Consider the following 19,622-nt stretch of genomic DNA (forward strand, 5'->3'; position numbering starts at 1 on the left):
TCTGGTCCTTAAAAGTGTGTGGCACCTCCCCCCTCTCTCATACGCTCCTGGCTTTTGCCAAGTGATGTGCCTGCTCTCTGTTCACCTTCTGCCATAATTGGAAGCTTCCTGAGACCTCCTCGGAGGAAGATGCCACTATGCTTCCTGTACAGCCTATAGAACTGACAGCTAATTAAACCTCTTTTCATAGAAATTACCCAGTCTCAGGTATTATATTTCTTTATAGCAGTGCAAGAACGGCCTAACACAGATGGAGACCCACTGAAATGGTTTGAGTAGAGCAGTAACAGCTGGTTGCTATTCCATGAAGTCAACACAAAATGTGGTATATACATACAATAGATTATTCAGCCTTAAACGAGGAGGAAATTCTGACATATGCTATAATACAGATATAATTTGAGGACATTACAGTAAGTGAAATAAGCCAGTCACATATAAGTGTATATGTGTATGATTCCACTTATATGAGGTACCTAAAGTAGTCCGGCAATATAGCAGACTAGTTTTATAATGACAAATCTTCCTGGTACAAAAAAGCTTATGATTTTGTAGAAATAGAAAAACTTTCTTTTAGCTGCATTACCAAGCTGGCAGGAAACTCAGGTAAACTCTCAAAGATCAAACAGACTCTAGAAGGCACTTTCAAGTAAGTAAGGTGGAACTGAAGCTGGGAGCATCAATTTATCCCTGGTGAGTTTGGTCTTAGGCACATCTAACTGGAGTTTTAGGAAAAACCAACACAGAGAATGGGAAAGTGATAATATGTGAAGAGATAACAGCTGATAATTACCCAGAGTCCATTAATGGTCAGATAAAAAAAAAATCACAATAAATCCCAAGTATAGCAGCTGAAATTGACATCTAGATACATCACATTGAAAATGTAGAATAACCAGGGCAAGAAGAAAGTTCTAGAAAGTTGCAAGGAAGAATATATTAAGAAAACTGACTTTTCAAAAGCAAGAACAGAGGCCAGAAAAGCATGGAATGGCATCTTTAAAGCACTCATAAAAATAATCTGTTGCCGGGCACAGTGGCCCACGTGTGTAATCCCAGCACTTTGGGAGGCTGAGGCGGGTGGATCACCAGGTCAGGAGTTTGAGACCATCCTGGCCAACATAGTGAAACCCCCATCTCTACTAAAAATACAAAAAATTAGATGGGCACGGTGGCGCGCGCCTGTAATCCCAGCTACTCGGGAGGCTGAGGCAGGAGAATTGCCTGAACCCGGTATGGGGAGGTTGCGGTAAGCCGAGATCATGCCACTGCACTCCAGCCCAGGTGACAGTGCAAGACTCCATCTCAAAAAAATTAAAAAATCTGTCAATCTATGACTGACAAGGAAACAAAAAACAATAACAACAATATAAGTTTATATGAATAGTATATCTCTAAAATATTTATAAGGAAATTACTTCAGGAAAAAGTTCTGGGATAGAATGGTGAACAAGGAAAATGACAAACGTGAAATTTTTTTTTTTTTTTTTAAGACAGAACCTTGCTTTGTCACCCAGATTGTAGTGCAGTGCCACGTTCTCAGCTCACTGCAGCCTTGAACTCCTGGGCTCAAGCAATCCTCCCACCTCAGCCTCCCAAGTAACTGGAACTACAGGCACACACCCCCATACCCAGCTAATTTTTGCATTTTGTAGAGACGGGGTTTTACCATGTTGCCCAGGCTGGTCTCAAACTCCTGGACTCAAGTGATCCACCTGCCTTGGCCTCCCAAAGTGCTGGGATTACAGCCATAAGCCACCGCACCTAGCCAAAAGTGGATAAATCTAAACAACACTAAATGTAATAATGGTCTATTATATAACTTCATAAAGCAAAATAATAGTTTATGGCATTGAAGAAAAACAAGGAATAACTGAAATGAGGGTAAGTTAAGACAGTCTAAGGTTCTTGTATTTTTTTTTTGAGATGGAGTTTTGCTCTTGTTGCCCAGGCTGGAGTGCAGTGGCGCCATCTCGGCTCACTGCAACCTCCGCCTCCTGGGTTCAAGTGAATCTCCTGCCTCAGCCTCCGGAGTAGCTGGAACTGCAGGCGCACGCCACCATACCCAGCTAATTTTTGTATTTTTAGTAGAGATGGGGTTTCACCATGTCGGCCACGCTGGTCTCGATTTCTTGACCTCGTGATCCGCCCGCCTCAGCCTCCCAAAGTGTTGGGATTACAGGCGTGAGCCACCACACCCAGCCATAAATGTTAGATTTTTCTAAGGTAACCAGTACAGAATAGAAATAGATTGTATATCATTCAAATTAGGAGATGGAGAAAAACCAAGAAACAAGAAAAATTTGAAAAGGTACAATTTCTAAAAGAAAGTGAGACAGTGGAAAATAAATCCAAGTCTATTAACAGTACCAAAACATTTAATAGACCACCATCATTTGGTTAAAAGATAAAGGTTATCAGACTGAATTTAAAAAAATGTTTATCCAAATACTGCTTATAAGAGAAACACATGGCAAGGTCAGAGAATAAAGGAGTAGAAAAAAACTACATCAAGTAAATATTAACAAAAGGCAAATAAAGCTATAACAATATTAAGTGAACTTTTTTGCTTAATCAGATAATCACGAGATTTAAAGAGAGTAACAATAACATAAGAAAAAATTCTCTAGAAAAAGAAAACATTCTAAAAACATATGACCAAATAAAATACCTTCAAAATACAAAAAATCTGCTGTTACAATTATGAGAAAAAAATTTATGATTTACCACCAGAGTAGAAGTTTCTTTAACATGTCTCCCAGTAACTGATTGCTCAAAGACATTTTTTAAAAATCCATAAGGACACAGATTTGACCAGCACAGTTAATGAGCTTAATCTAATGAGCATATATCAAACACTGTATTCAATAACCAGAAAATACATATTATATTCAAGGACACATAGAATATTCACCAAAACTAGCCCTAAGAAATAAAGCAAGTCTCAAAATACTTTCAAAAAATGTATATTAAAGAGATCCCATTCTCTAACCATCATGCAATTAAACAAGTACCAAACAAAAGCCTTCAATTTCAAACTTCTAAATAATTCACGGATCAAGAGATCATTGAGAACTAGAAAAATAATGGACAACTTCATCTAATAAGTTTGGAAACTTACATCAAAACTAAAAATATTTAGAAAAAAATACCCTAATTGACTCCAGGAGAAATAGAAAATCTAGAATTTTAGAACATATCAAGTTGAATGATTACTTTAAATTCTTTTAACAATAAAAATTCCAGGCCAAGATGAACAAAGTTTTACCAAACATTCAAAAAACAAATAATTTTTATTTTTCACAAATGTTTCTAAAGAAGAAAAAGAGAATTTACGAGAATAATCAACCTTGATTCTGAAATCTGACAAGAAGGGAAAACTGAAGGCCAAATTAATAAATACAGATGCAAAACACCCAAACAAAACACTGGCAAATAGTAACTAGCAAAAAATGGAAAAGATATAAAGATGAGTTTATCTTGGGAATGCAATGTTGGTTTAACATTTGAAAATGTCTGTAAATTACCACATTAAGAGGTGAAAAACTAAAACCTGGTAAGAGGTAAAATCACCTACAGATGGAGAAAAACATTTGGTAAAACTCAAAAGCTTTCCACAATGAAACTCTAGCAAACAGGAATGAAAGGGTATGTGCCAAAAACTTTTAAACATCACAGTTATCAAAAAACAAAATATTAAAGTATTCTTATTAAGACCAGAAGTGGACAAGAATGCCTGTTATCACAACTTCGATTCATATTATACTGGAGATACAACAAAGGCAACAGAAAAAGAAATTAAGCTATAAGAATTGAAAATGAAGAAATTGCCATTATTCACAAACATGTCTACTCATACATAAAATCGAAACATATCTAAAAATATTAGTATTAACAGGAGAGATTGGCAAGGTTGCTGGATATAAGATCAATGTATATAAAGTTAACTTCATTTCTATATATGAGCAACAAACAGAAAATATAGATAACATTTAACACAGCAATTAAACTAATATGTTTAATGTTTACAATTAATCTAACAAGATGTGCATAGCCTTTTTTGGAGAAAATTATAAAACATTGAAAAAAGTAAAAAAACCTAAATAAATGGAGAGCTATACCATGTTAATGAATTTTTTAAATTTCCAGAATTGATTACAGAATAAAATTTGAATCAAAACTTAAAATTGGAATCAAAACTTAACAGCATTGTGTTGTTTTCTGATCAAAATTTACAAGTTGACCCTAAACTTTATATTGATGGCCAAAAGGCAAACAAGAAATTCTAAAGAATTTAAACAAGCTGTAGAGATGTTCCCTAGCAGATAATTATCGTTCTAAGAAACTATTTTTATTAAGATAGTGTGGTACTAGTATAAAGAAAAAGAGATCAATGAAATTGAATAAAGTTTAAAGTTATAACCATAAAAAGACTAAAACTTGATATATTAAGAGGTAACATTCAGGAAAACAGGCAGAGGGAGCATTTATTTAAAAAATATCTGGGACAGAAATTAAATTCTTTTTTTTTTTTGAGACAGAGTCTCATTCTGTTGCCCAGGCTGGAATGCAGTGGCCAGATCTCAGCTCACTGCAAGCTCCGCCTCCCGGGTTCACGCCATTCTCCTGCCTCAGCCTCCCGAGTAGCTGAGACTACAGGCGCCCGCCACCTCACCCGGCTAGTTTTTTGTATTTTTTAGTAGAGACGGGGTTTCACCGTGTTAGCCAGGATGGTCTTGATCTTGTGACCTCGTGCCCGTCTCGGCCTCCCAAAGTGCTGGGATTACAGGCTTGAGCCACCGCGCCCGGCCAAGATACAGAAATTAAATTCTTATGTAACATAATCCTCAAAAATAAGTTCCAATTGGATTATGGACCTAGATATAAAAGGACAATCTTTAAAAGACTATTTTCGGATATCTATATGAACTCAGAACATAGAAGGTTTCTTAAAGTATCAAAAACATAAGCTACAGGCTGGGTGCGGTGGTTCACGTCTGTAATCCCAGCACTCTGGGATAGCAAGCAATGAATTCTGCAGTGGGTGTCCTCTACCTCAGCTCTATCTACCTGGAGATAGCATCAGATGCTTCAGGTTGAAGACTCAGTCCCCAAGACTGCCTACACTTCTGATGCTCTGTAGAGCTCAAAAATTTGTAAGATGCCAGGTGCAGTGGCTCATGCCTGTAATCCCGGAACTTTGGAAGGCCGAGGCAGGCAGATCACGTGAGGTCAGGAGTTTGAGACCAGCCTAACATGGAGAAACCCTGTCTCTATTAAAAATACAAAAATTAAAGGCCGGGCGCGGTGGCTCAAGCCTGTAATCCCAGCACTTTGGGAGGCCGAGACGGGCGGATCACGAGGTCAGGAGATCGAGACCATCCTGGCTAACACGGTGAAACCCCGTCTCTACTAAAAAATACAAAAAACTAGCCGGGCGAAGTGGCAGGTGCCTGTAGTCTCAGCTACTCGGGAGGCTGAGGCAGGAGAATGGCGTGAACCCGAGAGGAGGAGCTTGCAGTGAGCTGAGATCCGGCCACTGCACTCCAGCCTGGGTGACAGAGCAAGACTCCGTCTCAAAAAAAAAAAAAAAAAAAAAAATACAAAAATTAGCTGGGCGTGGTGGTGTGTGCCTGTAATCCCAGCTCCTCGGGAGGCTGAGGCAGGAGAATCACTTGAACCTGGGAGGCAGGGGTTGTGGTGAGCCGAGATCATACCACTGCACTCCAGCTTGGGTGACAGAGCGAGACTCCATCTCAAAAAAAAAAAAAAAGTTTTTAAGACTAGTAAAAGATTTTTTAAAGACTGAGAGGCTTATGAAACTGAGAGGGAATGGGACTTACTAGAAAGGAGATAGGAAAGTGAGAGAAGTGAAATAATTAAAAATAAGAAATGTGGGAGAACATCCTAAATGGCCCCAAATTTTTATAAAGACCTAGAACATCTGAGAAGAATTTAGAAGCCTGAAGAGTGAAGAAGTGATACCTTTGAGTCAAGCTGAGCTGTCACGTGCAAAGATTTTTGCCAATTTCCTCTTCACTAACCTGAGCACAAGCCTTTTGTCAGCTCTCTCTTCACCATCCAGGGTGCTTTTCCTTGTTCCAACAATAGTATCACACTTGGTTTGGAAAAGCAAAGTCCTGCAATATATGAAAAAAAAGTAGAATTTGGTCATGCTGTGGATATTCCAGAACTCACATTCAATCCTTAGATCATCGGGGAAAAGGGAGTTTACAGTAAGCAAAAAAGAGAAATGTGTAACGGACATGTATTAGAAGGATAAGGAAGATGAAGCTTCAGGCATAGGCCAAGAATATGTTCACTGCCAAATCCACAAACACTAACCCATTCATTTGGCATCGGCAGCAGACATTCAGCCAAACTTTGCAGATGTTATCCAAAAATTCACAATAGTGGTAGCAAAGAGCCCCTTTTGAGCAGAAGCTGAATTTTGCAAGAAGATATCCTTACCCAGTGATACTAAGATCCTGTAGTTCTCCAGCATCACATTACTATACAGGTGTCTTTGAGAAGAATCCAGACAATCCCATTCTTCTTGGGAGAAGTCTACAGCCACATCTCTGAAGGTCACCAACTCCTGAAATGAAATAAATGAAAGAACCTTCTCTCTTACTATATTCACCTCATTTCCTCTGCCCTAGGCACACTGGGCCCTCTCTGATATTACATTCTCAAATATGTAACCATGTTACCATATTTGTACTCAGGGCCTTTGTATGTCTCAGATTATTCCAGTATAAAATAGTAATGCTTCAACCCCAATTCCCTAACCCTCCACAGCACTTAATTATTTTAATCATTGCCCGTTCTTCACCCTCCTCAACTAAAATTTAAGCTCCATGAGGGCAGATTATGTTTTGGCTTTGGTCACTGCTTTATCCCCAGGTACAGAATAGAATCTGGCACACCTGAAGTATTCAAATATTGACTAAGTTGAATTAATCAATGAGTGGCTTGAAGAAAATTTCAAGAAGCTAGAAAGGGATCAAAAATAATCCCAGTAAGTATTCGCTGTATCTCTGACAACTGTACCAAACCAAGCAGAGCAGAGCATCAATTCCATTAAAATTCAAATACTTTAATGCAGAGTTCTCAAAATTTTGTGTAAAGAAATGGGTGTTCTACTCATAATATTGCTTCCGCCTATGGAGTTAGAGAAAGTTCTTTAAAACTTGACACTGAGCTGGGCTCATGCCTGTAATCCCAACACTTTGGGAGGGCGAGGTGGGTGGATCACCTGAGGTCAGGAGTTCGCAACCAGCCTGGCCAATATGGTGAAATGCTGTCTCTACTAAAAATACAAAAATTAGCTAGGCGTGGTGGTGCGTGCCTGTAGTCCCAGCTACTCTGGAGGCTGAGGCAGGAGAATCGCTTGAACCCAGGAGGCGGAGGTTGCAGTGAGCCAAGATTGTGCCACTGCACTCCAACCTGGGCAACAGGGCGAGACTCCATCTAAAAACAAAACAAAACAAAACGTGCTGCTGTGATGCTGTTGGATTCCAGGTTTCTATAATGTGACCACTTGCTGATGAAACAAACATTCATTATATGTGTATGTATTAATTTTTTACAAAATTAAAAGATGTGAACCTGGCAATGCAACTTTTTGCATTTGACACAGTTTTGTTACAGTTAAAGAAACTGTCTCTAGGCTGGGTGAGGTGGTTCACACCTATAATCCCAGCACTCGGGAGGCCAAGGCGGGTGGATCACTTGAGGTCAGGAGTTCCAGAACAGCCTGGCCAACATGGTAAAACCCTGTCTCTATTAAAAATATAAAAATTAGCTATATTTTATATATATTTTATATTTTGTAGGTGCTATATATTATAGCACCTATAATCCCCAGTACTCGGGAGGCTGAGGCAGGAGAATCGCTTGAATCCGAGAGGCAGAGGTTGCGGTGAGCTGAGATTGTGCCACTGCACTCTAGCCTAGGCAACACAGCAACACTTTGTCTCAAAAACAAAACAAAACAAAACAAACTACCTCTACAGAAGCAAAATTCTTCAAGTTCAACACTCAGTAACCTTTTTTTTCACTTAATTATAGGAAGTAGGCAAATCTCTCCCTCTCTGCTCCTGTTAACAATGCTTCCTGTTTTCCTTAGCTTATATAAATACATACAATAAATGCATAAATATTTATATACGACATACATACTTTCCACTGATGCTTTATAGTCAACAAAAATAATTTCTATGTCAATATAGGAGTTTACATTCTGATCTTAAAATATTTGACCCCTAACAAATGATAATACTTGGTTTCAAAATCCATTCACAATTATCATCAAACCAGTCTGAAGCAAAACTACAGTTCCCACTCTTTCCTGTTTTCTTTTTGCCCTTAAAGAAACATGGCTTCCAGCTGAGAGGATGACTTCCCCTAACGCCCTGTCACTGATGAATGTTTTCTTCCCCACATTCCTTGTACCACAGCACTTGAAGGTGAGGCAGGTCACCTCTTTGCTCTTGTTTCCAAAATATTTCCTCCTCCCTAAAAGACATCTAGTTTTAAACCTCATGAAATTAGAATGTGTCAATCACAATCCTTCCTTGTGATAGGTATCTACTAATTCCTGATAGATACCAGTTCTCTGTCATTCCTTAAATTCTTCAGCATCTGACTCACTGTCACTCTCTTCAATGCCATTCCTATCATTCTTTGGTCACTTCGATATCCACATAAATAATACTCCCTACAACCTGGCCTTTTAGTTCTCTGACCCCTCTCTCACTTAGTCTTATCCTCTACGCTTCTACAGTCATTCATTTCCATGGTCATAACCCAGCTTGCCAGTACCAGTCAATACCAAACCCTTCATAACCTCAATTACCCCACTCTGACTTCCATCTCCTATATCTCAACTGTTGCCCTGTGGTACCCCAAACTGGATAGTTTCTTGACTCCACCAGAAGTCAAATTCTGGAGAAGTACAATTTATTGTTCTTACCACTTTTTACCACTTTTTCACTGTTCCTCATCCCTGAGTACCCTCACTTCCCAGCACAACCATCTGTTATAATCACCCCCTGCATATGCCCTTGCCTTCCCTGCCCCTCGCTCACTTAACTGTACTCACTTGGTTAAACTGCAGCCATCTTTCTGCTTACTCTGTGCCTGTACCCTGCATAGCTGAACTCTGCTGGAGAAAATCATACCAACCATGCAAATTAGTATCACTTTAAATTCATGATCACTTAACCTCAAGTGGGCCGAAATGCTGCATGATACATTTCCCTAGTCCATTCATCCCTTCACTCTGCTAAATGACCATTTGATACTATCCCCTCTCTCCTCACACCTTCAAGATCTCCTTCCCCATGCTCACTCTCAGCTGACAATCTTACTTTTTCTCTGAGAAAACAAAACCCATTGAAAGATAATTCCCACAAACTCCCACCACATCTACACATCCACCTGCACCTGTGCTTCTACACCCTAACATGCCCTTATTCCTATAACTGAACAACCCCTTTCCTAGAAAAGGCCAAACACTTAGCTCCTCTTACCTACTTAAGCACATTGTTCCAGCAATTCCCTTTTCTCTATTCATCTTCAAATCTCCCTTTCTACTGAATCTTTAGCATCAGCCTGGCAACATATATCCATCTTTCTGAAACTTTGTCAATTATGACTTTCTCCTTCAGTTACCACCCATTTCTCTCTTTTTTTTTTTTTTTTTTTTTTTGAGACAGAGTTTTGCTCTTGTTGCCCAGGCTGGAGTGCAATGGCACAATCTCAGTTCATTGCAACCTCCACTTCCGAGGTTCAAGTGATTCTCCTGCCTCAGCCTCCCGAGTAGCTGGGATTACAGGCATGTGCCACCACGCCTGGCTAATTTTTTGTGTTTTTAGTAAAGATGGGGTTTCCGCATGTTGGTCTGACTGGTCTCGAACTCCCTCACCTCAGGTGATCCGCCTGCCTTGGCCTCCCAAAGTGCTGGGATTACAGGAGTGAGCCACCACATCCGGCTCTCTCCTCTTATAGCTAAACTTTTTTTTTTTTTTTTTTTTTGAGACGGAGTCTGGCTCTGTCGCCCAGGCTGGAGTGCCGTGGCCAGATCTCAGCTCACTGCAAGCTCCACCTCCTGGGTTGATGCCATTCTCCTGCCTTAGCCTCCCGAGTAGCTGGGACTACAGGCGCCCGCCACCTCACCTGGCTAGTTTTTTGTATTTTTTAGTAGAGATTGGGTTTCACCGTGTTAGCCAGGATGGTCTCGATCTCCTGACTTCGTGATCCGCCCGTCTCAGCCTCCCAAAGTGCTGGGATTACAGGCTTGAGCCACCGCGCCCGGCCATAGCTAAACTTTTTGAAAGAGTTGTCTATGCTCTCTGTTATTTCCACCCACCCTCTGCCTATAAATAATGAACTCATACAACTTATGTATTAACAGCATCACTTTGGCTACTCCACTGAGAACAGACTAAAAGAGAACAAGAGTGGAGGTAGAGAGAGAAGTTAGGAGAGTACCACAGTAACACAGGTGAGAGATGATGGTTCAGAACATAATGGAAGCAGTGGTGATACTAAAAAGTACTCTGGGCTGGATGCCGTGGCTCACGCCTATAATCCCAGTCTTTGGGAGGCCAAGGCAGGTGGATCACAAGGTCGAGAGAGAGAGACCATCCTGGCCAACATGGTGAAACCCTGTTGCTACTAAAAATACAAAAATTAGCTGGGCGTCGTGGCGCATGCCTGTACTCAGGAGACTGAGGCAAGAGAATCGCTTGAACCAGGGAGAGGCGAGGGTTGCAGTGAGTCGAGATCATGCCACTACACTCCAGCCTGGCTGACAGAGCGAGACTCCATCTCAAAAAAAAAGTAATCTGATTCTGGATGTATTTTGAAGTCTCTGATTTCCTGATGGAAGATTTTTAGCTTAATCAGTGGAGCTAGGGAAGTACCTAAGAGTTTCCTAGTTGAGTTCCCTAATTCTATCCTTGTCCCATTCAGTTTATTCTCAGTAGCAGCCAGAGTGATCCTACCAAATGAAAATCAGTTCATGTCACTCATGTTCCAAAACCGCCAGTGGTTCGTTTCACTCCATTTGTAAGATGTTTGCATTTGAGATATCTCTTATGCAACCAAATGAAGATGTTAAGTAGGCAGTCAGGTATACAACTCTAGAGTTCAAGAGAGAGGTCTGGGCTGTGTACAGTTTGGTAGTTGTTGGCATATACATGGTATTTGAGGCTACGAGACAGGATGAGATCACCAAGGTAGTAAGTGTAGATAGAGAACAGGATGAGGGACTAAGCACTGTGACACCCAGTGGTAATGCGTGCTTACTAAAAATTAGAATGAATGAATGTTGTTTGGTTAGAAACTAGAGTGAGGAAGTTGGTCTGTATCCGTATCTGAGGGAACAGTATCCCAGGCAGAGGGAATAGCAAGTGCAAGGCCATGCATTAAGAATGTACTTACTGGCAGCCAGCCACGGTGGCTCACACCTGTAATCCCAGCACTTTGACAGGCTGAGGCGGGCGGATCACGAGGTCAGGAGAACAAGACCATCCTGGCTAACATGGTGAAACCCCATCTCTCCTAAAAATACAAAAAATTAGCTGGGCATGGTGGCGAGTGCCTGTATTCCCAGCTACTCGGGAGGCTGAGGCAGAAGAATGGTGTGAACCCGGGAGGCGGAGCTTGCAGTGAGCCGAGATCGTGCCACTGCACTCCAGCCTGGGGACAGAGAGAGATTCCATCTCAAAACAAACAAACAAACAAACAAAAATAATGTACTCACTGGCCAGGCCAAGTGTGGTAGCTCATGCCTGTAATCCCAGCACTTTGGGAGGCTGAGGCGGGCAGAACACCTGAGGTCTGGAGTTCGAGACCATCCTGGCCAACAAGGTGAAACCCTGTCTCTACTAAAAATACAAAAAATTAGCTGGGTCTGGTGGCACGTGCCTGTAGTCCCAGCTACTCGGGAGGCTGAGGCAGGAGAATTGTTTGAACTCGGGAGGCGGAGGTTGCAGTGAGCCCATATCGCGGCCGCTCCACTCCAGCCTGGTGACAGAGTGAGACTATGTCTCAAAAAAAAAAAAAAAAGAATAAGAAAGAATGTACTCACCACATTACAAGGAAGCTAGTGTTGCTGGAACTGAGTGACTGAGTTAAAGACAGGGTGAGAAAAATTAGATGAAGTCAGAGGGACAGTCAGGGACCAGATTATGCAGGGCCCTGCAGGTCAAGACAAGGACTTAAGCATTTATCTTGAATAAGATGGGAATCCAGTGGAGAGTGTTGATAAGTGATATGACTGGTTACCCAGAAACGTTTCAGCAGAAGGAAAATTAGTATCTGCTTGTTCTGAAAAGCAGACAGGTATTCAGGAAATAGAGAAAACACCAACGCACCTGGTACATGGCTTTAAGAAGCCCAACAGCCATTCTTTCTCCCTCCTTGCTCTTCTCTTGGGAAATGGCAGTGGCCTCAGATAACTGAGATGGGGAAAAGAACATGAGAAACTAGACTTTTCTTGCAGCATCCAGAATCACCAGTCTAGACTTTTTAGGATTCTCTTTCCTCCTCTTGCAACCTTCCCTCCAATATAGAGAACATAATGGAGACCTAGGAGTTTGTTTGCATACAATTTAACTCATGCCTAAATCATTTTCCAATTCCTTAGCTTAACACCAGATGTTCTAGGTTTTACAAATACAGACTCAGAGGAATGTAAGCTTTCACATAAAGACACAGAACTAATAAATAAGAGCACCAAGATCAAATAAAAGAGGACCTGACCCCACAATCCTCCTCTCCAATAAATCAGTGATTCTGAAACTTGGTGGCACATTGATATGACTTGAGCCGGCTTTAAAAGCCTCTCGGTGGCACACAGTCTCTCATTCAATGCCCCACATAATCAGAGTCTGAAAAACTACAGTGCCAACCACCGTCTTACCCACGCCACAGTCAGAGGCCATGGGTATGGACTGTCTCACACGGGCACCCTTTCCCATACCGGCAAGGCTCAGACACCAGGGTATCTATCACAAGCGACAGTCTCACAACCCAGTCACAAAGAGGCCGCGGGTATCGGCCCAACAAGGGGCAGCGAACACTCGCCCGCTCCCCCCGCAACTCACAGCCTCACACTCCACGGTGCCACTGACTCCCTCGCACCCAGTCACACAGGACGTGGACAGGCACACGCGGTGACAGCCTCGCACTACGGTACCAACCTCCACTTGCACCGGAGTCACACAGAGGGCCTGGGACGAGCTTCCGGAGAACCACACGCCACTCCTCAGCCCACTCCCTACCTGCAGAACAGAGCTGGGGGAAGAGTCCGTTCCCGCCCCAAAGGCTCGAGGAATCTTCGCTCGGATCACACCCCTACCCTGAGTTGGATGGAACCCAGCCCCTACGGGCCCGGAAAGAAGCGCCTCAGCTGCCTCCGCCCCCGGAGGACACAAAGGGACCGCGGGCCCAGCTCCCGCGGGGGCAGCTGGGAAACGTAGTCCGGAGTAGAAAAGGTCGCGGCGCCGTAGGGTCTGGCAGCAACAGGGCAGCTCCGCGCAGGGTTTGTAACTCCCCCCTCCCCACCAGGTCCTCCCACGCTGGCCTCTTCCCCTGCCTTCCAGAGAGCCCGAAAGTCCGGATTCCCTGCAGCTCCGAGCCTGGCTGGGTCACAGGGACGGGACCCAGCGTTACACTACAGTGGCTGGTATGGTAGGCGCAAGCGCTCCGCGCACCCCACTTAGCAACCAGGGCGGGGAGTTGAGAACCGCGGGTTGGCCGCAGGGAAAAGGTTTGTGCGTGGGAACGCGCTAGTGGCGCGTCTACTCAAAATTGGTGGGGCCGGGCGCGGTGGCTCAAGCCTGTAATCCCTGCACTTTGGGAGGCCGAGATGGGCGGATCACGAGGTCAGGAGATCGAGACCATCCTGGCTAACATGGTGAAACCCCGTCTCCACTAAAAAAAAAAATACAAAAAACTAGCCGGGCGCGGTGGCGGGCGCCTGTAGTTCCGGCTACTCGGGAGGCTGAGGCCGGAGAATGGCGTAAACCCGGGAGGCGGAGCTTGCAGTGAGCTGAGATCCGGCCACTGCACTCCAGCCTGGGCGACAGAGCGAGACTCCGTCTCAAAAAAAAAAAAAAAAAAAAATTGGTGGGAGGCGAATTCCTAGAATTGTGCTGGATACCCGAAAAAAGTTGGGGGTGGGGGCGAGGGTGCGAGGAAGTAAACTGCGCAAGCGTACTACACTCCTGGCAGCCTCCCACTGGCTACCCTTGGCCAGGTGCGGTGTCTCACGCCTGAAATCCCAGCACTTTGGGAGGCCGAGGCGGGCAGGTCACGAGGTCAGGAGTTCCAGACCAGCCTGACCAACATCGTGGAATCCCGTCTCTAATAAAAATGCAAAAGAATTAGCCGGGCGTGGTGGCACGCGCCTGTAGTCCCAGCTACTCAGGAGGCTGAGGCAGGAAAACTGCCTGAACCCGGGAGGCGGAGAGGCGGAGGTTGCAGTGAGCCGAGATCACGCCACTGCACTCCAGCCTGAGCGACAGAGCAAAAGTCCGTCTAAAAAAAAGAAAAGAAAGAAAGAAAAAGAGAAAAAACCGCCAGACCTCAAATGATCCGTCCGCCTTGGCCACCCAAAGTGCTGGGATCACAGGCGTGAGCCACCACGTCCGGCCTATTATCTCTTTATTAAAGGTATTAAGGCCGGCCCCGTGCGGCTCTTGCCTGTAACCCCAGCACTTTGTGAGGCCCAGGCGGAGGATCGCTTGAGCTCAGAAGTTTGAGACCAGCCTGGGCAACATAGTGAGACCTCATCTCTAAGAATTAAAAAAAAAAAAAAAATCAGCCAGGCGGGGTGTCCCGTGATTGTAGTCCCAGTTACTCGGAAGGCTGAGGCAGAGAATCGCTTGAGCCCGGGAGTTCGAGGCAGCAGTGAGCCAGCATCGCGCCGCAGCACTCCAGCATGGGTTACAAAGTGAGGCTCTGTCTCAAAAAAAAAAAAAAAATTAAGACTAAAGGCATGGAGAAATTAAGTACCTAGTCTGAGATGACACAGCTAGTAAGGCCAAGTCTGTTTAGAATCCAGGCGGATTGGCCACACTACTTTTCGCTCACGATCCCGGGTCATGAAATCCAGTAACATTGTCACTTCGAGAAGTCCAGAAAGAACAAATACATGCAAGGTCAGAATCAAACAGCCACGAGAATATAAAACGCGACCATGGTCACACAAAAGGTCGCATATTCGCACGACCTCAGATGTCACTGGACATGGTCTCTCGCCCGGGAAACCCCAAACTCCAAATTCCATGGCCGAAGTTTCACACATACAGTCACACAACGTCACTCCTCCCTGTTCTAGCCGCTGCCAGGACCTTAAGGCTCCAGCTGACCCGGCCTTCACGGGCACTTGAGCTCTCACCACCTTCACCACGCCGTATTCTAGTCTCAGGTAGAAACCCGAGAAGACGGAACTAAACAGACTGAGCCAGGCTTCCTTCACGGACCCTGCGAACCTGCAGCTCCAGCCCACTGTAAGAAGGAAATGCCTTTTTGCAGGGGGAGAGGGGGGAGTAGGGCTGCGAAGGCCTCTGGGAAATGTAGTTCGGGGCAGGAAGCAGCGGAACGACTCGATTCTTCTCAGTACCAAGTTGCGCTCCCAATCTGAGAGCTGGGCTGGCAGGAGGCCGCTCCGGCAAAACCCTAGGCTGAGCTCCCCTACGCGGAGCTGTGAGCCCTGGAACGCCGTGGTCGGCTTCTCAGGACGCGCAAACGGGGAAGCCGGTCCCGCCCGGGTGAGCCGCGGGGGCCTCTGGGAAGCGTCTCCCCTGGTCTAACGGACCAAGGCTTGTGGCGCCCTCAGCCACCTACAGCCCCGGCCTCAGGGGCGCCTCTGGCCCAGCCCGCGCCGGCTGTGCCACTTCGGCAGCTTTACGTGTGGTTTCGGGGCCTGTGTCCGCGGGCTCGGTGGTGAGTCCTCCGGAAACCGCTAGCTCTGAGCGCCGGACTCTTTGTGCTGGGTGGGAGTGGGGGCCCGCGGACCCGGTGCCCCAATCTTTGGAAGAGGACGCCAGGCGGGGCGATGCCTGTGCCTGTGGTTCCCTGAGGCAGTGGGAGTGGCGTGCGAAGGACTGTGAGAGTCTGGCGTGAAGTGACTGTCATTTGCCAGACGTTTGTCTGGCTGAGTGTGGCCCCGGGAGCGTGTCCGTAAGCGGATTTCGTGGAGACGCTTTCCCTTTTATCTTTCAGTATGAACCTGCGTGCAAACATGCGTGACAGTGGGATCTTGAATGAATGAAAAACTGTTTTTGCAAGGTAGGGTGTGCTTGTGGGTGTAGATGTGTGACACTTGGCATTTCTGCCAGCGCTGCATGTCTTTGGCTATGGTCATTGGAAATAAGTTCTTTTTGTTTGTTTTCGTTTTGTTTTTGAGACGGAGTTTCGCTCTTGTTGCACAGGCTGCTGGAGTGCAATGGCGCGATGTCGGCTCACCACAACCTCTGCCACCCGGGTACAAGCGATTCTCCTGCCTCAGCCTCCCGAGTAGCTGGAATTACAGGCGTGTGCCACCACACCTGGCTAATTTTGTATTTTTTGTAGAGAAAGGGTTTCTCCATGTGGGTCAGGCTGGTTTCGAACTCCTCACCTCAGGTGATCCACCCGCCTCGGCCTCCCAAAGTGCTGGGATTGCAGACGTGAGCCACGGCGCCCGACTGGAAATATGTTTTTATATGAAACATCGATAGCCTCAACACTTCACTTTTAATTTTATTTTCGTGTATTAGCTACATTGTTTTGTGTACGTACTAAACTCATTCTCCTCGTCCCCTACTCCACCTCATTTGGGGAGTAGAGTGGGGTGGAGAAAAATACAGAAAAGCTCGAAGAACAAAAATCATTCATAGTTCTACCAGCCATGCAACTACTGTCAAAATTTACTTTCCATCTTTTCACCCCCGCCTTTGTGAATACATACGTATACGTTCATATGTTCTATATATGTGCATGATGGCTTCAAAATTGCAGTCACACTATACATACAACTCTGTAACCAACCTTTCTTATTTAACAATATATGATTGGTATCTTTCCATTTAAACAATCACAAATTATGCCATCATTTTAAAGTATTTCATGGTATACGTTTACCCCTGCTGATGGGTGATTTGGTTCTCTCTAGCTTATTGAAATTATAAACTGTGTGTTTATCAGCAACTATTTGGCACATGTTTTAATGTACTTTTCTAAATTTTTTGGAGGGGGAGCAGGCTCCTAAAAGTAGAATTGATAGGTCAAAATGTATGCTCTTATTAAAGGTTCCCTGAGCCTATCCAATTATTCTTCTGTAAAGTTCCAATAATCTGCCGTATTATTGGCATAAGATTGCCTATATCCTCATACACCATTGATAACAATGGATATTCTAAATAGTAGTAATCTTTGTTCCTCATTGCTATAAATTAATTAATTTACTATAAAACAATTGTTTGATTACTTACTGAAGTCAAGCATTTAAAAAATCTTTTGTGAATTATATGTTTTCTAAAGTAGCATTCTGTTTTCAAATTTCTTTTCCAGAGTTCTTCATATATTAAGGATTCATTCATTCATAGACTCATCATTTATTGAACGCTGTCTGTGTAACAGGCACGATCCTAGGTGCTTGGGATATAGCAGTGAACAAGAGGCAACCCCCCTACTATCATGGTACTTACATTTTTGTGGGCCAGATAATAAACAAGGTAAGTAAATTAAATATGAAGTATATTAAATGGTGAAAAATACTAAGAAAAAATGTGAAGTGAGAGGATATTTAGAATTAGAGATGGGAGTTTGAGTTTTAGATGGGCTCTTCAGGGAAGGCATCCTGAAAAGGTAGTAATAAAGATATGAAGGAAGTAAAGGATCTATTTATGCATAAGTGAGGAAAGTTATTCCAGGCAGAGGGAACAGCAGTTGTAAAGGCTTTGAAGTGGCAACATGCCTGTTAGTGAAGAGGCTGGTGTGGCTGAAATAGAGTAATTGAAGGGGAGACTAGTGGGAGAGAAGAGAAGAAAGGTAAGTGGAGGGGAGGAGGGCAGATCAGATTGGGCTTTTTGGCCCGTAGTACTAATTTTGGCTTTTCCTCTGAGTGAGATGGGAAGCTGCCGGAGGGTTTTTGAGCATGGAAATGATACTATCTACTTACAATTTAAGAAGATAGCTTTGGCAGCTCTGATGAGAATGGCCTATGGGAGGACAAATGAGGAAAAAGCGGGCAGGTCAAGGGAAGAAGCAGAGAGACCAATTAGGAGACTACAGTTGTGTTGCTTAATGATGGGTATCCATTCTGAAAAATACTTGGTTAGACAATTTTGTCCTTGTACGAACATCCTGGAGTGTACTTACACAACCTAGATGGTATAGCCTCCTGCAAACCTAGGCTGTATGGCATAGCCTATTCTCAGGCCACAAACCTGTACAGCATGTTACTGTACTGACTACCATAGGCAACTGTAACACAATGGTAAGACGTTGTGTATCTAAACATATCTAAACACAGAAAAGATACAGTGAAAATGCAGTATAAAAGATTAAAAATGGGCCAGGCGTGCTGGCTCATGCCTGTAATCCCAGCAGTTTGGGAGGTCAAGGTGGGCGGATCACGAGGTCAGGAGGTCGAGGCCATCCTGCCTAACAGGGTGAAACCCCATCTCTACTAAAAATACAAAAAATTAGCCAGGTGTGGTGGAACACTCCTGTAGTCCCAGCTACTCGGGAGGCTGAGGCAGGAAAATCACTTGAACCCGGGAGGCGGAGCTCACATTGAGCCGAGATTGTGCCACCGTACTCCATCCTGGGCAACAGAGTGAGACGCCATCTCAAAAATAAATAAATAAATAAATAAGATTAAAACTGGTACAGCTATATATATATATTTGTGTGTGTGTATGTGGTGGTGAGTGAATACGAAGGGTTAGGACATTAGTGTACACTACTGTTGACTTTATAAAAACTCTACACTTAGGCTACACTAAATTTATAAAAACATTTTTCTTTTTTCAGTAATAAATTAACCTTAGCTTACTGTAACTCTTTTACTTTATACACTTTTAAATTTTTTAAACTTTTTTACTCTTTTATAATAATACTTAGCTTAAAACACAAACATATTGTATAGCTGTACAAAAATATTTTCTTTATATCTTTATAAGCTTTTTTCTATTAAAAACGTTTTAACTTTTGAAACTCCTTTGCTGAAAACTAAGACACAAACACATTAGCCTAGGCTTACACAGGGTCAGGATCATCAATATCACTGTCTTCCACCTTCACATCTTGTTCCGCTGGAAGGTCTTCAGGGGCAATAAATATGCATGGAACGTGCAGGAAACAAAAAACATGCATTGTTATTGTTATCATCTCCTATGATAATAATGTCTTCTGGAATACCTCTGGAAGGACCTGCTTGAGGCTATTTTACAGTTCACTTTTTTTTTAAGTAGGATTATACTTTAAAATAACAAAAAGTATAGTATAGTAAATACATAAAGCAGTAACGGTCATTTATTATTTTCAAGTATTATGTACTATACGCATGATCAATAATCAATAATATTATCAAATACTAATACCATACACAACTGTAT

General features: G+C 43.6%; 2 protein-coding genes across 23 annotated transcripts in view; one reads left to right on the forward strand and one right to left on the reverse strand.

The window, feature by feature from the left end:
* The window catches only part of ZNF570 (zinc finger protein 570), a 58,959-nt gene extending 43,843 nt beyond the window's left edge, over positions 1–15,116 (reverse strand). The window contains exons 1-4 of one of the 4 annotated variants that reach the window (XM_031659540.1): positions 13,215–13,321; positions 12,387–12,470; positions 6,472–6,598; positions 6,045–6,140 (exon numbers count right to left, since the gene is read on the reverse strand). In XM_031659540.1, coding sequence (XP_031515400.1) covers positions 6,045–6,140; positions 6,472–6,598; positions 12,387–12,419 — 256 coding nt within the window. In that variant the 5' untranslated portion in view covers positions 12,420–12,470; positions 13,215–13,321. The other 3 variants (XM_017952883.2, XM_017952882.3, XM_017952884.3) reach the window with 3 other exon arrangements.
* Positions 13,586–19,622, forward strand: part of ZNF569 (zinc finger protein 569) — a 73,919-nt gene continuing 67,882 nt past the window's right edge. For 8 of the 19 annotated variants that reach the window (XM_031659518.1, XM_031659526.1, XM_031659519.1 and 5 more), the window contains exons 1-3: positions 15,422–15,527; positions 16,243–16,308; positions 17,572–17,735. The gene's annotated coding sequence lies outside the window, so the exon portion shown is untranslated. The other 11 variants (XM_031659513.1, XM_031659525.1, XM_031659510.1 and 8 more) reach the window with 8 other exon arrangements.

The sequence above is a fragment of the Papio anubis genome, chromosome 20 (assembly GCF_008728515.1).
Source record: "Papio anubis isolate 15944 chromosome 20, Panubis1.0, whole genome shotgun sequence".
NCBI lineage: Eukaryota > Metazoa > Chordata > Mammalia > Primates > Cercopithecidae > Papio > Papio anubis.